This window comes from Chamaea fasciata, unplaced genomic scaffold, assembly GCF_029207755.1.
Source record: "Chamaea fasciata isolate MVZ Bird 193981 ecotype frontalis unplaced genomic scaffold, bChaFas1.0.hap1 SCAF_25, whole genome shotgun sequence".
Lineage (NCBI taxonomy): Eukaryota > Metazoa > Chordata > Aves > Passeriformes > Sylviidae > Chamaea > Chamaea fasciata.
The window spans coordinates 3938100-3951116 of record NW_027094110.1 but is presented as its reverse complement, the minus strand read 5'-3'; the positions used below and the strand labels follow the sequence as shown (position 1 = coordinate 3951116).

General features: G+C 49.3%; 1 protein-coding gene across 2 annotated transcripts; it reads left to right on the top strand.

Moving 5' to 3' along the window:
- Positions 1–12627, top strand: PHTF1 (putative homeodomain transcription factor 1). 2 transcript variants are annotated; one of them, XM_066203887.1, is made up of 18 exons: positions 1–136; positions 201–257; positions 332–401; positions 1060–1218; positions 1561–1720; positions 2510–2635; positions 3444–3603; positions 4679–4852; positions 4933–5010; positions 5980–6189; positions 7106–7234; positions 7660–7932; positions 8441–8572; positions 8705–8791; positions 9717–9872; positions 10263–10358; positions 10891–11016; positions 11346–12627. In XM_066203887.1, the coding sequence occupies exons 1-18, from the start codon at positions 98–100 to the stop codon at positions 11364–11366; spliced, it is 2253 nt and encodes a 750-aa protein (XP_066059984.1). In that variant the 5' UTR covers positions 1–97; the 3' UTR covers positions 11367–12627. The 2 variants fall into 2 exon arrangements, with proteins under 2 accessions (XP_066059984.1, XP_066059983.1); XM_066203886.1 differs by having other exon boundaries at positions 4930–5010.
- Positions 12628–13017: the final 390 nt, after the last annotated feature.

Below are 13017 nucleotides of genomic sequence, written 5' to 3'. Positions count from 1 at the left end.
CGCCGGGCGGTTTCCAGGGTAACGGGAGCGGGGTCGGTGCCGGGTTCGGTGCCGGGCCGGGGTCGGTACCGGGGCCGCGCCGGTCCCGCCGCCCCCCATGGCCTGTCGCGATGCCATTTCATGGTACCAGAAGAAGGTGAGTGCGGCGTGGGGCGGGCGGGCGCGGGCCCGGCCGTGCCCTCAGCCTCCTCTCCCCGCAGATCGGGGCCTACGACCAGCAGATATGGGAGAAGGCCGTGGAGCAGACCCAGATGAAGGTACCGGCGGCGGGGGGTGGCGGGCGGGCCCCGCGCCCCTCGCCGCTAACTCGGCCGTGTGTTTCGCCCCGCAGGGCTTCAAGAACAAGCCGAAGAAAAAGGGGCACATCCAGCCCGATCTGATCGATGTGGATCTGATCAGCGGTGAGCGGTGCTGGCTCTGTTCGTTCCTCTCCGGGACAGGGATGGCACCGAGGGGAGCGGCTGGAGCTGGCTCAGAGGAGGGTTAGGGTGGATATCAGGAAAGGTTCCTCCCCCAGAGGGTGCTGGGCACTGCCCAGGCTCCCCAGGGAATGGGCACGGCCCCGAGGCTGCCAGAGCTGCAGGAGAGTTTGAACACCGCTCTCAGGGATGCCCAGGGTGGGATTGTTGGGGTGTCTGTGCAGGGACGGGTTGGACTAGGCGATCCCTGTGGGTCCTTTCCAGCTCAGGATAGTCCATGATTCTGTAGGTGCATCACGGCTCTGTGCAGGGTGTGGGGAGCAGAACCTGCCCTGCTGCCGGGGGAGCCCCTGCTCGTGAGCACTGAGGCAAAAGGAGCCCTGAAAACCTGAGAGCAGAGCAGGAGGAATTCGGGGTGGCTCTGCAGGGGTGGTCGGTGGGAGCAGGGAAGGGTCAGAGCCAGAGCTCCGAGAGAAGACCAGGAGCTGCTTTAGCTGTGTCTGCTGCGACTGTGTAGCTTTGAGTGGTGCCTGAAGCTGGGCTGCTGTCACCCTTATTCGGCCCTGTGGCAAAGGGCAACTCCAGCCAGGGAGTTCTCGTGATCCAGTTAATGTTGGTTTGTTTCCCCTTTAATCCCAAGGCTCTACCTTTGCCAAAGCCAAGCCTGAAATTCCCTGGACATCGCTGACGAGGAAGGGAATTGTGAGAGTGGTGTTCTTCCCCTTGTTCAGCCAGTGGTGGATACAGGTCACTTCTCAGCGGATTTTTATGTGGCTCTTGGTGCTCTACGTCATGCAAGGTGAGGGAACAGGCTGTGCCATAAACCTTCTCCTGCAAGGAAGGTGACAGCAGAGGATGTATGGATGTGGCTCTTGAGGGGAAGTAGGTGAGGGGTGGACCTGGCAGTGCTGGGGGAGTGGTTGAACTCGATGGTCTCAGGGCTTTTCCAAGCTTGGTGACTCTATGATTTTGTACTCCATAATCTAAAGCATGAGGATCTTGTCTGGAACCTACCTAATGTGCATTTCAAAGTGTGTGACACTAGTAATTGCAGAAATTAAATAATAATACAACAAAGCAGAGTAAAAACAAACAGTTGAGACAAACCTTTTCATTTCTGGTACCATTTCACCCTTTCCAGTCGTAGCAGTGGTGCTGTACTTCATGGTGCCTGTTGTGAGTGCCAGTGAAGTGATGGGACCCCTGTGCCTTATGCTGCTGCTGGGGACAGTTCACTGCCAGATCGTGTCCACACAGGTGAACAGACCTGCAGGGAACAACGGGCTCAGCCGGCGCCGCAGGTGAGCGCCTCAGGGCCCTTGGTGGGGCTGCATCGAGCTCTCCCTCCTCCGGGTTTGATACAGAGTCTTCCAAACTACCTGCTAATGTATCAATCTCTGAGGGTCCAGCCTTTGCAGAGAAGTGGCTAAAATCAATTAGCCAGGCTGCTCCTCAGAGGTGTTTCCTAAAGCAAAAGGTTTCAGAAATGAAAAATAACAAAATAACAAACGTTACAGAAAACAAAAGGATAAGCCGTGCACAGGTGTCTGAGGAAACTCCGACACCTTGATAAGACACTACAAAAAGCCTTTACTTCCTTTTGTGTTTCTTCCTAAATAATGAATGTTCTAGGAGGGACAGTCTGGTTTGCTGCCAGTAAGATCACCAAGAGGCTTTGAGTTACACTCTCAGAGCCCAATCCGTGCCCTTGTGCTGGCGCTGAGCCAATCACATAAGAGAAAAACACAGAATTTCCTAGTTAAGCTTCCTATAATGTCTAAAGGGAATCTGAAACTCTTTCCCTGTTTGGAAACACCTGCTGGCGGTGTGTGGGGTGCATCACTACGCAGGCTGCTGCAGCCAAGATTCCCCCTGGATTTTGTGTTTTGTGCCTTTTTTCAGTGATGCTCTGATGTGCTGGGGGTATAGCCAGATTTATTTTTATTTTTTTATTTGGAAGTCAGTATTCTGTTTGCATGACTTCAGAAAAATGGCATCCAAAAAGCTGTTCAAATCTCCTTCAGATCTTTTAAGAAAGACCTTAAAGTAGCTTCTTACACCGACTTAATTCTCCTTGTCTTAAAACTCAGGAAGTTACGCAAACCTGTGGGTGTGGATGGGAACAGTTGGTCTTCTTCTGACAAAACCAGCAAGGAAGAGCAGTCTGGCTCTGCAACTCTGCTGACCAATTTATCCAGTCTGCTCTTCCAGAGGAGGTATGTGATCCCTGCTGGGTTTGTGCTGCTCATGACACTGGGAATAATTTGGTACCTGGAGGATGGAGGCACAGCGTGTGCTGTCACTGACATCCCCACAGCCTGTCAGTCTTTTTTTGAATTTAGACTTTGGTGGTAATGTGGGAAGCTGATTCCTCAGGAATATTTAGTATCTCCTTATTAGATCATATAAAATTAGACTGGATAAAATTAGATCATGTGAAACCAAGTGTTAGATGAGCTGTAGAACGTGGTGAAGTTAATTTTTATTTATCAGATAAGTGACCTTGTTTGAGTGAGTGCTCAGACTGTATTGCTGTTTTAGTTGATTTCCAAAAGGAATTGTGCCTTCTGGTTTGGACAATTGTCTCACTTTGGCACTTTCCTGCTCTAAGAGTAGCTCAAGGAAAAGGAGGAGAGATTGTATGGGATAATATTTCATTGTTTTCTCCTGTTTTCCCAGGTGAATTTCCTGGTGAATTTCCAGCTCACAAATGCTTTCTCTTCATGAGGACATTTGTCTTCTGAATTGCTCTTATTTTTTTTTTAATAAAAATAATGAAAAATTTCCCCTTGATTTAGAAGTTTTAAGATACTATTAGAATTACAAAAGACATGTCAAGTGAGGGTGAAGCAGATATAAATCTTTTTAACACTCAGCACACAAAGCCTGTCAGCCAGAGAAAATTATTTGTCCCTCAGGTATCTCGTTTGATGCTGCACCTGTGTGACAAGGGAAGATCAGAATGTTTTACCCCAAAGAGTTTTTCCCTGACATAAAAGCATTTAATTATATTTTCTCTCCTAGGAATAGAAGAATAAAGCTGGTAGCTGAGAAAGGGACCGAGACAGAAAGTGGTGTGAATGCTGTGGGTGATGGCATCAAACCCAGACAGGCCAGATCTGAACACAGGCTGCTGCACTCCAAAGACAAAAGTAAACTTTCAGATGGGGAGAAGAGCCATCAGGTACTGCCAGGGGAGATTCTTTGAATTCACAGTTTCAGCGTGTTCTTTGTGTGCCCAGAAGTGTGTTGGTATTTAACTGTGTGGTTTGATCTAAGACGAGATATTCCCTCCTTCTGCTAATCTTTGCCTGCATTAGGGAACCTAGAAACCCCTTTCTGCCTCTCACTGAGCAGCTGAAAAGGTGCTGGTACTTTCTTTTCATGATCATAGAACAGAATTGCAGAATGGTTTGGGTTGGAAGGAATCTTAAAGCTCATCCCACCCACCCCCTGCCATGGGTAGGGACACTTCCACTATCCCAGGCTCCAAGCCCTGTCCAACCTGACCAAGTGTGGTCAAACACAGACGGTGCTGGAATGTGTGTTTTACCAAAGTGCTCTGTAAATTGTTGACATTTCTGATCACAAGGTGTTCAATTAAGGGGGCATGCTGGTAATGACTAAATAAATTGGCCATTTTCAAAAGCAGTTCTGTAAAATATTTTGTCTTGCAAGACTGAGACATCCCATGGGGAGAGAGAAAGAGCTAAAGCATCGTGACCTCTGTTGAAAGCTTTGACACATAAAGGTTTTGGGAATTACTCTTGAGTTTCCTCTGGGCCTGTGGTGTGTTAACTCCACATGAAGAACTTGGAATAGATCCTGTGTGGAATTCTGTGGTACTGTGCCATCCCACCTCCTCTCTGTGAAGGAGTTTGGAGAGGGGCAGAGCTTGGTGGAGGGGCACAGCCCAGGATTTTGGGTTTGTTACCCCCCAGCTTGTAGGTACATCTGGGCTTAAGGCTGCTGGTAAGGCACAGCCAAGAGCTGCTGCTGCCTCCTCCTCTTCCTGCCCTTGCCCCAAGTCCAACTCCACCCACCCAAAATTCTCTCTCATTACCTCTGGGGCAAGACAACAGCAGGGGAAAGGAGTTGAAATCTCTGTTGATACCGAGAGAATTCTGTTTCTGTGTGTTCTGTGGGGATCACGTGCTGGCTCTGCAGGCATCGAGGGCTGTGCCAGGGGAGCAGCTCTGCCTCTGAGCCTTTGATGGGACTCAGGCTGGTCCTTGGTGTGCCTTTGGCTGCTTTTGTAGGATGATGGCACCAACAGGGACGGGGTTTCTGACGAGCTGTCGAGCGAGGAGGACACCGGGGCCATGGCACAGAGGATCCTGTTACGCCACAGCATGGAGGGGGCCTCCAGTGACAACAGCTACGAGGAGAAGAAGAAGAGGCCTCTGGTTTCTCTCAACCAGGCTGTCTCACAGGTACCCAGGTGGGATTAGTGCTGGTTTCCACACCTTGTTTTGCTGTGGATAACGAGGTGGTTTTCCTTTGGTCTTAGCAGGTCAAGCAAGCCCTGAAAGGTGCCAGAGACTCTGACAGTGTTGTGGAGTCTGAGCTGGAATCCACATTATACAGGCAGGTATGGCTGTAAAGTCAGGAGAGGGAGCTTTCCCAGGCCTGGCAGGGTTCACAGAATCAGAGAATGGGCTGGGCTGGAAGGGACCTTAAAGCTCATCTCATTGAGCTCCCCTCCATCAGAACAGACAGTTATGAAATGATTGTGCTTCAGAATCCTCAGGTGCAAGGTGTGACCACCTCCCTCCCTGCTGCTTGGCAGCTTTGTAAACCTTCACAATGTTCACAGTCCCGACTGTGCTGCTTTGTTAAACAAACCACAAACAAACAAACAAACAAACAAACAAACAACTAAATCTGTTGGCAGCAAAGGACAATCCGAGCTGCCTCTAATTGCTCCTGTGGAATTGCTGCAATTGCTCTTGTGGTTGGAAGGCAGTGCTGTGCCGGCAGCTTTTAAGCTAATAAATTTTGATTTTAAAATCACAGACTATCCTGTGTTGGAAGGGACCCACAAGGATCAAGGCCAACTCCTGTAATGAAGGAATAAATCTATTCTGTGAGATATACTCAGTCACTTCATTCCTTTGTTTTTTTGCCCCTGCCACTCACCCTACCTGAAAATAAAATAGAAATATGTGAATATCAAGTTATGACAATGGAGATAAATAAATTAATACAAAATATAAATGAAATATTAAAACAGATCATGCAAAAGGCATTAAAAAAAGACATTTTTGTACTAAGGTGAGTATATCAGGTTTTATTTTGTAGGTAGGGTATTAATGGGCTCTGCGTGAGTTCTGGTATAGAAATGCTTTTTCCCCAAACGTTGTCTTAAACCATTTCTACCATGTGGGTGCAACTGGGAGCACTCAGAGCTCCGGGGAGGTGGGGGAAAAGAGGAGGAGGAGGAGGATGAGGAGGGGGAGAAGGAGGGGTAGGAGGACGAGGAGGAGGGCGATGAGGAGGAGGTGCTGGTTTTACAAACCGTGCGTGGGGCTGCGCCCTGTGACCTCGGCTGCTGCTGCAGGACCCCAGGCCGTGCCTGGGCGTGGCGCCGCGGAGCTGCAGCGGGAGCCGGCGGGACTCGGAGAGCACCCGGCAGGACTCGGAGACCGAGGACATGCTGTGGGACGATCTCCTGCACGGCCCCGAGTGCCGCTCCTCCGGCACCAGCGACAGCGAGGAGCGCTCCGCCCGGGACTCCCGCAGGGATGTGAAGGAAGACGTCTTCCAGCAGGTGGGTGATTTCCATCCTGGAGCTGGGAGTGCCTCTTCTCCCTCTTCCCTCTTGTTGCGTTTTATCTTCTTTTTGCCGGGTCGGGATTAAATGAACCAGATGGTGTTTCTTGTTTGGACTCAGATGTTTATTGATTCTTACCTATGTTACAGTCTCACAAGTCGTGAGTTCTACAGCACTTCTAGTTAACAAACTAAAAATGGAGGCCTGTCTCTCTCTCTACAAGGCCTTTTTAGGATAAACTGACCAATTAAGAAATGACACCTAAATTATTTTTACTTTTAACCCAATAACCAAACACCTTTGGCCCACAATGTGGGCTTTTCTATCCAATTACAAAATCCCACCCAGACCCATGAAGGAGAAGGTGAAAGAGAAGGACTCAGCCTCCACCCTAAAACTTCCATCTTGCTTTATATATATATATGACTGTATTCTAAAACCTTAAACTCTAAGTTTTCCTCCCTGTGACATCACACACTTCTATTCAAACTCCACACCCACAATCCCAATTCTGTCATTCAATTTTGGAAGCCTTTTCCACGGCCTCAAGTCAAATGCAGTGTTTGCTTGGGGGTCAGTGCCTGTCAGCACAGAAGGTCTGAAATTCTCAGTGCCCAGGGTTCCAACACCCCCTGTCTCCCCAAATACGAGTGGCACACGAGGATGCTGTTGGTGTAAGGTGAACAACCTGGATGAGGCCAGAACCACATGGAAGTCTGGAATGCTTTAAACAAAATCAGTGATACAATGATCGAGTCCATCCCTCCCCTCTGCACTGCTGTTTATCCCAAAACAAAGTATTTCACTCAAAATGGAATTCCCCCTTCAATCCAATTGCATTCTAGGCGAAGGCATTACTTACAGGAGGACAGAAAGAGCTAACCCACTTTTTGCACTCCTCTTTTTTTTCTAGAACCATCTGTTTTGGCTGCAGAACACCAGCCCAGCGTCTGCCAAAGTGAGCGCTCTGATCTGGGAAGGGAATGACTGCAAGAAGGTGGACATGTCCGTGCTGGAGATCAGTGGGATTATCATGAGCAGGGTAAGGGGCTGTGTGGCATTGCAACGTCTCCCTCACACTTTAGAAAACAACCGCCAAAACCCCTGGAAATAGTTACACATGCAAATATTAGGGGCAGGGTGAAACTGGTCCCTCCCCAGCTGCAAAGATGGTTGTACCACACGTTCGTACTGAAAAATTGCCTAACCCCCCAGTTTAGGAGGTCGCTCGAAGACTGACAAATGCTGATTATCCCTGATTGCCTCTGCAGGGTGCTGAAGGTGGGGGGTTGATGATTTGGCTGATTGGTTTGGAGTTTGGACTGAAATGGGTGGAATTATTTTAGGCTCTGTCCTGTGAAGGGAAGGGGAACCAACTTCTTGCCTGAGTTGATATTACCACAACAACAGGCCTTTTCCTTGGTGTAAACCCCAGATAATCATCCCAGTTTTATTCCTGCTTGCCAGGTGAATGCCCACCAGCAAGGAGTGGGGTATCAAATGCTGGGAAACATCATCACCATCGGACTGGCCTTCCTGCCATTCCTCTACAGACTGTTCCGCACAGATAACCTGGAGCAGCTCTGCTCCGTTTCCCTCATGGAGCTTCTGCACATCTTCTGTGGAGCCCCTGCCAGCACCCCTGTGCTCATCCTGTCTGCCATCAACTTCCTGGAAAGGCTGTGCTTAACCTGGATGTTCTTCTTCATGATGTGTGTTGCTGAGAGAACCTACAAACAGGTGGGTTTAAAGGTCCTTTCAGGAACCTGGACAGCAGGAATAAAAATGGGATGATGACCTTAAAGCTCGTCTCATCCTAGCTCTTGCCAAGGTCAGGGAGGGGAGTCTGGGAAGGCTTTTATTCATCAGTCACTGATTATTCCTATCAATGCCATTCCTGACACCCCTGTCCTCACCTTAGCTGTCCCCAAGGTCTTACTCTGGCCCCCCCTTTGCCCAGAGAAGCTGTGGCTGCCCCATCCCTGGAAGTCTTCAGGGCCTGTTTGGACAGGGCTTGGAGCAACCTGGGGGAGTGGAAAGTGTCCCTGCCTGTGGCAAGGGCTGGAAAAAGATGAGCTTTAAGGTCCCTCCCAATACAAACCAGTCTGGAATTCTATGAAAACAACTGCTGCTAGAGAGGTTGAGCACCCTGGTCTCCTGCTGGGCTTCCATGCCTGAAGAAGTTCTGTTTTAAATTGATTTATGGTTCTGTTTTACATTAATTTATGGTTCTGTTTTTAATTTGCAGAGGTTTTTGTTTGCCAAGCTCTTTAGTCACATTACATCTGCTCGGAAAGCCAGGAAATACGAAATCCCTCACTTCAGGCTCAAGAAGGTGGAGAACATCAAGATCTGGTTATCCCTTCGCTCCTACCTGAAGGTAAATTCTGATCTGGGGTTTGGTTATTGCAGAGGGTGTGACAGTGACAGGGACAATGACAGTGGCAGCTGTTTGTGGTGAGTTTTGGCTGCACACTGCCCTCAGCCCTGACCCCGTGTCCTTTTTCTGCAGAGACGAGGCCCCCAGAGGTCTGTGGATGTTGTGGTGTCCTCAGTCTTTTTACTGGCTCTTTCAATTGCTTTTATCTGCTGTGCCCAGGTGAGGTTTTAACCTTTGTGGTTTATAAAGTAAGGAAAAGCCTCCCAAGTGCTGGAGGCTTTCCTTTCACCAGCCTACAAAAGGCTTGAAGTGGAGCTGTTTGACCCCAGAGTAATACAGAGAGTGTAGCATTTTTTAAAAGCTTTGTTACTTTTATTTGGAGAAAGAGGTTCATTCTGTGCTTGCAGAGCAAGGTCAGGGGTTTTGTAATCATTAGGAAAATTTCAGAACACGGCCATTTGGGCGCAAAGGAGAGGAGACTCTGCCTAAGGACCTCAGGTGACACCAGAGGGTTGACTGGGGCTTGCTCTGTGACCACCATGTAGAAAAGCAGGGCAAGAACTACTACTGTCACCTTTTAACCCTTGACTCAGCCTGTTACAGGCAGCAATGCCAATGCTGGAGCTGTTTTCTTGGTCAGTGCTGTGTTCAGGCAGGTCTTTGATCCCCTGAAGGGGCAGCTGCAGTAGCACAGGCTGGTGGTTTTATAGATAGTGTCACTGCTGTGGCTGTTCTTGTAATGCACAGGTTTTCAGAGGAAGGAATGACAATCCCAGTCCTCCTGTGTGAGCCCATACTGGGAAAGGCAGGAGCAGCTTAGCCTGGCTGAGGCTGCCAGTGGGACAGGACAAGGAAAGGCACTTCATTGCCTGCTAGTTGGACAGAGGGAGGGGAGAGGAGGAACAAGGTTCCTTTTCTGAGCAGAAGGAAAAAATATCCGATTCCAAGCTGAAGGCAGGTTAGAAATGAGACCTTTCCCTGTCAGCCCATCACAGGAGTGATTTGCACTTCCTGGGAAGAGCTGTCAGTGGCTGTAGAGCACACAGGGCTGGGCAGAGGAGGAGCAAGGGCAGGGCTTGTGCACTTGTCCCAAGGACAGGCACTCTGTCAGTGACATTTGGTGCTTTTTTTCCTCCCCATACAGGTCCTTAAGGGTCACAAAACCTTTCTGAGTGCAGCTTACAACTGGGAGTTCCTGATGTGGGAGGCAGCACTGCTCCTCTTTCTGCTCCGTCTGGCATCTCTGGGCTCTGAGACCAACAAGAAATACAGCAACATTTCCATCCTGCTCACTGAGCAGGTGTCTCCCTTTAGCTTGTTCTCCCCTGGGCTTTGTGGTTTGTTTGGATGTAATTATTGTATTTCAAACCAGCTTAAATCCTGGAATCCAACTTGAAAATGTAGGAATCAACGCTTGTGTTGGTCAGAAGGCAACAAAGCACTGGTCAGCACGGGAGGGATGAGCTGGACTTGTTGGGACAGACTCCCAACTCCAAAATTAAAGGTTATTTGGTCTCTGGGTTAATGTGTGTTAGGCAAAACAATTGGAAAAGAATGATGTTATCAGTGCTGAATTCACTACTTCAAGAGTGACAGCAGACTGCAAAATTGGCTCCAGTTTCCCTTAGTTAGGAATCAGATGGGGGCTGGTGCTGGAATATCAACCCCTGGCCTGTGGTGTCTGTCACAGATAAACTTGTACCTGAAGATGGAGAAGAAGCCAAACAAGAAGGAGCAGCTGTCTCTGGTAAACAACGTGCTGAAACTGTCCACAAAGCTGCTGAAGGTGAGATGCTCAGATGCTCTGCCTGAATGCTGGATTTTATGGAAGCAGGGAGTTCTGGCAATGCCATGGGGCCCTGCCCTTCCCTTGGCTCTTGGATTTAGGGCTCACCAAGGGGGGTTTTCAGTGCTGCTGCAGCTGTGACAGGAGAGGGAGCAGCACAAGGCCAGTGTGGGTAATTAGTGCTGTGAACTCTTGATGAGCAGTGGTTTAACTAAGTGAGAGGAGAGGCTGGGGGGAGCACAGCATTTCCTGGCTGCTCCAGGTTTGTTTTCCTTCAGCAGCTCTCATACTGCAGCAGGGAGAGATTTGGGAAGGAGTGAGCAGAGTCTGGGAGTCCATGGATTGGGCTGGGTGATTCTGCAGCCTTGGGATTCAGCAGGAGATGTCTCTGGAACACTGGCAATTCCTGTACGTGTATTTAAGCAAGGACCCAGAGGCAGCCCAGTCTGTTGGAGTGCCAGTTCTAAGCTAAAAGGCAGAGGATGAATTCCTTGGTGTTGGTGCTGATGGACCCCTGTCCTTGTCCTGTCAGGAGTTGGACAGTCCGTTCAGGCTGTATGGGCTGACCATGAACCCACTGATCTACAACATCACGCGGGTTGTCATCCTCTCTGCTGTCTCAGGAGTGATCAGTGACCTGCTGGGATTCAACATCAGGGTAAGTGTCCCTGTCCCAGCCAGCAGAACAGCTCTGGGGTCACAGCCCCGAGAGAGGCCTGGGTTTGCACTGGGAACCAGAACGTGCTGGCTGTGTCCCCACCTCCCTGAGGCAGCTTTGGGGGGAAGGACAGGGCTCACTTCAGTTTCAGTTCCCTTCAGGTGAAGCTGTGAGAATCCAGGGCTCCTCCCTCTATCCCAGTCCTCCTGTGGCTCATCCAGAAACTGGAGCTCACTGAGCAGAGCAGGATGGGCAGGAGACACAGAACGATACCTGGAGATGAAGACCTTTCCTGTTAGACCCAAACTCCCTTTCTTGTCTCTTTGCAGTTGTGGAAAATCAAACCATGAACTGGCAGAACATCAGCCCTGGGCATCTCCACCACACACCAGAGAGCCAGCAGTGTGGGCAGAAAGAAGAAAACTGACGGAAATCTGTAATTCCGATTTTTAAACAGATTCCCACAGTGTGTATCAGAAGTTTTCTTTCTGCTTTACTGCTCTACAACATCCAGAATGACCTGGTCTCATCAGTGATGTCATCCCATGGCGTGCACAGAAAAACTGGATTAATGGGGCCAAATGCTGGCAGCTGGCACTGAACCAGCAGGAACTGGTGTGGGACATCAAACACTAAAGCCATACAAGAGCTGCAGCTGGGGGGACACCAGTGGCTGTCACTGGGGCCATGTTTCTGTCAAACCTGCACCCTGGGCATGTGACAGGAGGGACTGAGCCCTCCTGGCCCTGCCAGCCTTCCTGGGGCTGCACTGGAATATTCCAGGTAGAGAATCCTTTGCTGCACTGACCTGGCTGTGCTGAAGAGCTTTTCTTTCCTTAAAGCTCTGTGTGCTCAAGGCTTTGCCTCCATGCTGAAACACCTCAGGATGCACCAGGTGAATTCCCCCTCCTTGCTGCCAAATCCAACAACACCCAAATCCTGCTGGTGGCTTGTGCTGGGGCTGCTGCAAAGAAATTATCGGTATTTCTTAAGGACAATGGTTACAGGAGAAAAACCTTTCCACACACACTACAGGCAAAGTGTTCATGAGCTGGAGAATGTTTTGCCACATCTGTTCCCTGGAATACTCAGCTTCATCCTGTCCTGGCTGTGACAGCAGCTCTGCTCCATGCTGTGAGCAGCTGTTGCAGCCCAGCGCTGCAATAGAGCCTCGCCCTGAACACCTGGGGAGGAAATCTGGGGGGAAAAAACAGCTTTGACAAGGACTTCCTCAGGTTCATGTTTAGAAAGGTCATGGAGAGCAAGGAAATATTGGAAGGCTTCTGTAACATTTCCCTTCACTGGCTCCTATGGCTTCTGTTTATTAGTAGTGGAAAGAGCAAAAACTGGGGAGCTGCTCATTCCTTCACAGGAGGGTAAAATAGCAGAGGAATTTTTGGTAGTAAATTGTTCCCAGCTGTTTTCTGTACAAGGAAAAGTTGTGAGATGTAAAAGGAGGTGACAGTTTTATATAGCAAAATGTGCAAATAAACCTGCAGGACAAGCACTTCATCATTCCCAACGGTTTCTACAGCACTTGATGATTTTTGTACCAGCTTTTTGGACATCTGTTACTGGAATGGGGGGGGGGGGTCAAGGAAACATCCAATAATAAATTGCATTTGTTTTCCAGAAAAGCAGCATGTTTGTGGGTAAAACCTGGGTCACACCCCTGAAAGCCAACCAAGAGCCTGGTTTAGACAGTGCACAACCAACAGGCCATGAACTGGAGTTGAGTTTTAAGATCTGTGTAAAAATAATGAGTGATTTGCAGGTTTCTCTCCAGTCAGAACCTCAGGAGTCTGTGTGAAGGTGCTGTGCAGTAGATAAATATTTACACCCAGCACTTCCATCCATTGTGTAGCGTCCCAAGGCCACGTGGATGCAGGAAGCACAGAGAAGGGGAAGGGGAAATCCCACACAGGTCAGGTCACATTCACACAGGAAAACGGGAGAGGTGATGGCAGGGAAATCATTTCAGTGCTGCCAGTTCCTCTGGGA

Coding starts and splice junctions, on each gene's coding strand:
- PHTF1 (XM_066203886.1), top strand. CDS start 98: ATGGCCTGTCGCGATGCCATTTCATGGTACCAGAAGAAG. Junction 7,933..8,440: donor CTGAGAGAACCTACAAACAG/GTGGGTTTAAAG, acceptor TTTAATTTGCAG/AGGTTTTTGTTTGCCAAGCT. Junction 8,792..9,716: donor CTTTTATCTGCTGTGCCCAG/GTGAGGTTTTAA, acceptor CTCCCCATACAG/GTCCTTAAGGGTCACAAAAC.